Source organism: Tupaia chinensis, unplaced genomic scaffold (assembly GCF_000334495.1).
Source record: "Tupaia chinensis unplaced genomic scaffold, TupChi_1.0 Scaffold148065_1, whole genome shotgun sequence".
Classification (NCBI taxonomy): domain Eukaryota; kingdom Metazoa; phylum Chordata; class Mammalia; order Scandentia; family Tupaiidae; genus Tupaia; species Tupaia belangeri.
Window position 1 is genome coordinate 739976 of NW_006207915.1, and position 3888 is coordinate 743863.

A 3888-nucleotide genomic window follows, 5' to 3' on the forward strand; every position below is an offset into this window, starting at 1 on the left:
ATCCCTATGGGCACCCTCCACCCGGCAGTCCTGTTGAGGCCAGTGTGGCAGGACCTCAGGCCCTGCAGCTGGTTCAGCTGGAAGTCGCTGTCCTTTCTCACTATGGCCACGGCGTAGTAGTAGTTGCGAGGCTCTGAGGAGACAGAAAACAAGAGCTCTTCCCTGGACCAGAGGGGGAAAGCGCCTCCCTGATGAAGCCCCTGGTGGGAGGAGGCCCCCACGTGCTACAGCTGCACCCGATGCCCACGCAGCTCTGGTCCCCAGGGAGTGCCCAGGTCCTTCTCCCAGGGGTCAGTGTCAAAGAGCCTGGCAACTGCATGCCCTGCAGTGCCACGCTGGCCAAGACCCCATCCACATGCTCATCTTGGCCACAGCTAAGGCCACCTAGATGTGGAGTCCCCAGAGAGCTCACCCGCTGTGCTTCCATAGACTTCCGCCGCGACAGGCCGCAGCTTGTAGGGGTTCAGCCCTGCTTCATACACCCAGCCGCCATCCAGAGTCACAGCGTCTGCCTTGCTGGCCTGAAAGAAAAGAGGCCAGACAGACTTCAGGAGATAACGCTCCCAAACCCAGGCAGGTGGGATCTCGGGGTGTCAGAAGGGCGGGATGACTGCAGGGGTCTCCATGGAGGACGCATTCTGTCACGTCCGCCTGACCTGTGAGAGCCGGCACAAGCCAAAGGGCCCTTCTCCGGGGACGATGAGCACCAGCCCAGGCACTATGCATCCCACGCCAGCATGTCCCCTCCCCTCCCTTCCCCGCCTGCTCCTCTGCACCGCTGTCCTGAGCACGCCCTGTAGTTAGCCGTATTCAGAGCTGTTTGCTTGAGACGCCCTCTCGCCAACTTTGCCTCCAGAGTTATTTTTTTCTAAGTTCTATTTCATTGACTAGAAAACAAAGTTAATAAGGGACATTACAATTATTACAAAAGGGCCAGTTAGGTGGCATGGAAGTTAAGGTAACTGGATCCCACATTGCCGACTACCATGTGGTTCGAGTCCCAGACCTGGCAGCTTGAAAAATAATCTGGGTGTGTGTGCATATGTGCCCCAAATCCCAAGAGGAGGAGAAGGGAGTACTGCATGGCCATCCCCATGGGGGACGGGGGGGAGGTGATTTCTTACTTTCCCTCTCTCTGTCTCTCTCCAGCAAGCACACATGCCCTATGGCAAAAAAAAAAAAAAAAAAACCTTGGAAAAAAAAAAAAAAGGCAGACTTTGCGGCTTTCCTCACGGACATTCAGATCAAATGGGTATTTTAACGAGAGTCTAGGAGCCTGCATCCAGGCCAAGCAGGAGGGGCCGTGCCATTTACCTTCAGGCCAGTTACAATAACCTGTGGCTGGCTCCCACTAATAACTCTAAGAGTAAGTTCTATGACAGCCCCGTGCGGTTCCCTGGGATTCCTTCACAGACTGGCCACTCTGCGTGTACTGTCAGCACACGTGTGCACACGCCTACAGCACACGTCAGGTGCACAGGGCGCATCCTCTGAGTGAGTAAAGGAGTCGGTAGATCTGACATCTCACAAGATGAACGAATCCGCAGTCCTGCACGAGCAGGGTACCCCTTGCTCCCGCACAGAGGGTGTCGTGGACAACCGCCTTCCCTGCCCTGCCCTAGCCGGCCCTGCTCTGCCCGGGACTGGCGACCATGGCAGGACGGGCTAGCTGGGGTGATGATAACCCTCCCGAGGAACCCTGACTTCCATGAACAGCAAGGTGGCGGCGTTCCATTCTGCACAGCTAGTGACAGCTTACGCTGACACCTTGGTCCCCACATGGGGCTTCTCGCGCTTGCGTCTTTGCACTATCAAAATCCCACTGTCTCCTATGAGGGAGGACGGCTCCCGGCTCACAGGTGGCGGAAGGAAAGCAGAGGAGCAGGGGGACACATTTCCCAGGCTATCCCGGCCTCGGCTTGCCCCACCCAGCCGCGGCACAGACTCACCGCGATGGCCTGGATACACAGAGGGTAGGAGGTTTTCCTGATGCAGGACAGAGAGGGGCCTCTCGCTTTCCTCAGGCTCCGCTGCCACCGGGTGCATTTGTTTGCTTCGTCCTGGGAGATGGTGCACCACCGGACGCTTCTCTTAGGGGCGGCCAGACACAGTCCTGACAGAGCAGGCCAAGGACACGGACTCAGCCGCTGCCTCCTGGGGGACCGTTCCCGCGTCCTCCTCCACCCTCAGGTGCGCGCCTTCCCTCCTAGTGCGCTAAGGGCGGCCTGCTGGAACAGGGGCTCACGCCAGCCGGCTCCCGGTGGGCCTCGGCAGCCAGAGACAGCTGCGGAGTGGCCTCACTACAGCTTTGCCGTGTTTCCTGCTCGTAAACACATGGCAATGGGGCCGGCAGGTGGAGTGGTCGTTATGGTGCTGGGCTCCCACCTGGCTAACCACCTGGACCTGGTGGCTTGCTTTCTCACTTTCCCTCTCTCTCTCTCTCTGTCTCTCTCTGGTCAGATTAAAAATAACAAATAAAATTAAATAAATAAATAAATAATTCTCTTCTTTTTAAATAAAGGTGATAGTTTCTCAAGTTAGTTGAGCTCCTGCTGCATGGCAGGCATACCCCTACCCAGCACGGAGCAGGGAGCACCCCACCGCCTCCTCCGCTTCCATGAGGGAAGTCAGGCTCGGAGAGGCTGCCTCTGCCCTGCTCACGCAGTCCCTGTAGCAGTGAAGACCTGAACTCGCGCGCCCTGGGTGTCTTAAACAAGTCACTCGCCCTTTCTGAGCTTCGAGGCCCCAGGTAAAACGCGCCACAGTAGGATGGATACCAAAGTCCTGGGCAGACACCGCGCCAGCATCCCACAGCTCTTTGGGACATTCTGCACTGTGCCCAGCGCAGCCCCGCTCCCGCCCCTCCCAGGCGGGCAGGGGACGGTCCAACGCCTCGAGGCGGCAGGCGCAGCCACCTGGCGCCCAGCGGGACTGCGACCGTGCGCACGGGCACCTGCACTCACCGAGGGCCCCGAGGAACAGCAGGGCGGGAAGGACGAGCCTCATGTCTGCGGTCCTGATGCGACGTGGCCTGCGCCTGCCCCGGGCACCTATATACTGGCCTGAGCGACCTCACCGGCGGCCCCGCCCTGTTGCCCAATAGGCAACCGCTCCTCTCTCCACCCCCACCGCCAAATCCGCTAGCTCCTCGAGGCCTGGACTCCGGGCAGCCAGGGGGCGGAGAGAAGAGGTACCTGGCCAGGACTCCGCCCCCCGCGAGGAGACCCCGCCCACACCTGGCCGCAGGGCGCCTCCTCGCCCACTGCCTGCAGGTCCCTGGGGAGTCACAGCCTGAGTCTGGTCGCTGCTCTGATCTCATGCCTTCTGGAGGGCAGGACACAGGGCAGGGGTCTTCATTCGTGCATCACCTTGACCCAGGGCCTGAACTGCCCTTTGGCAGATGGTGTGGAGAGTGCTGGGAGCCAGTTAGCGCTGGTAGATACACTTTCAGGGTCCCCAACAGAGAGCCACAGGGGAAGGGCAGGGACCACTGCCCCCAGAACTGGCCACACCCCCACCTTTGAGCCAGGCTCCCGTGCTTCTTCCCTGTTTGGGGTGGTGGTGGTGGTGAGCAGGGGTGAGGGGGTGAGAGTGGAAAATGAGAACCTCATTTCCCTAAATGCCATCCTTGGGAGAGAGCCAATTTTAAATTCAAAAGCTAGAAAACTGCTTCTAAGGGTACACCCTACAAACACGTCTGTAAATACAGTCCCTCGGGGCGCGACGGCTTAGATGCGAGGGGTCGCTGCAGTCACTGGCCAGCTGGAAGCAACTATGCCCATCTCTGGGGGTCTGGCTCGGAGTGCAGTGCCTGGGCATACGGTGGGACCCACTGGGTGCCGCGTGCAAGCAGGTGTGGCCTAGCCCAGAGCGTTCAGTGAGGTGAGC

At 59.4% G+C, this 3888-nt stretch overlaps 1 protein-coding gene across 1 annotated transcript in view; it reads right to left on the reverse strand.

Moving 5' to 3' along the window:
* LTF (lactotransferrin) overlaps positions 1 to 3036 on the reverse strand; it is a gene marked incomplete in the record, with an annotated part of 24188 nt that extends 21152 nt beyond the window's left edge. The window contains 4 exon segments of the mRNA XM_014584871.2: positions 22 to 133; positions 413 to 521; positions 1950 to 2113; positions 2964 to 3036. Of these exon segments, the coding sequence (XP_014440357.1) occupies positions 22 to 133; positions 413 to 521; positions 1950 to 2113; positions 2964 to 3006 (428 nt within the window).
* Between the last annotated feature and the right edge of the window lie 852 nt (positions 3037 to 3888).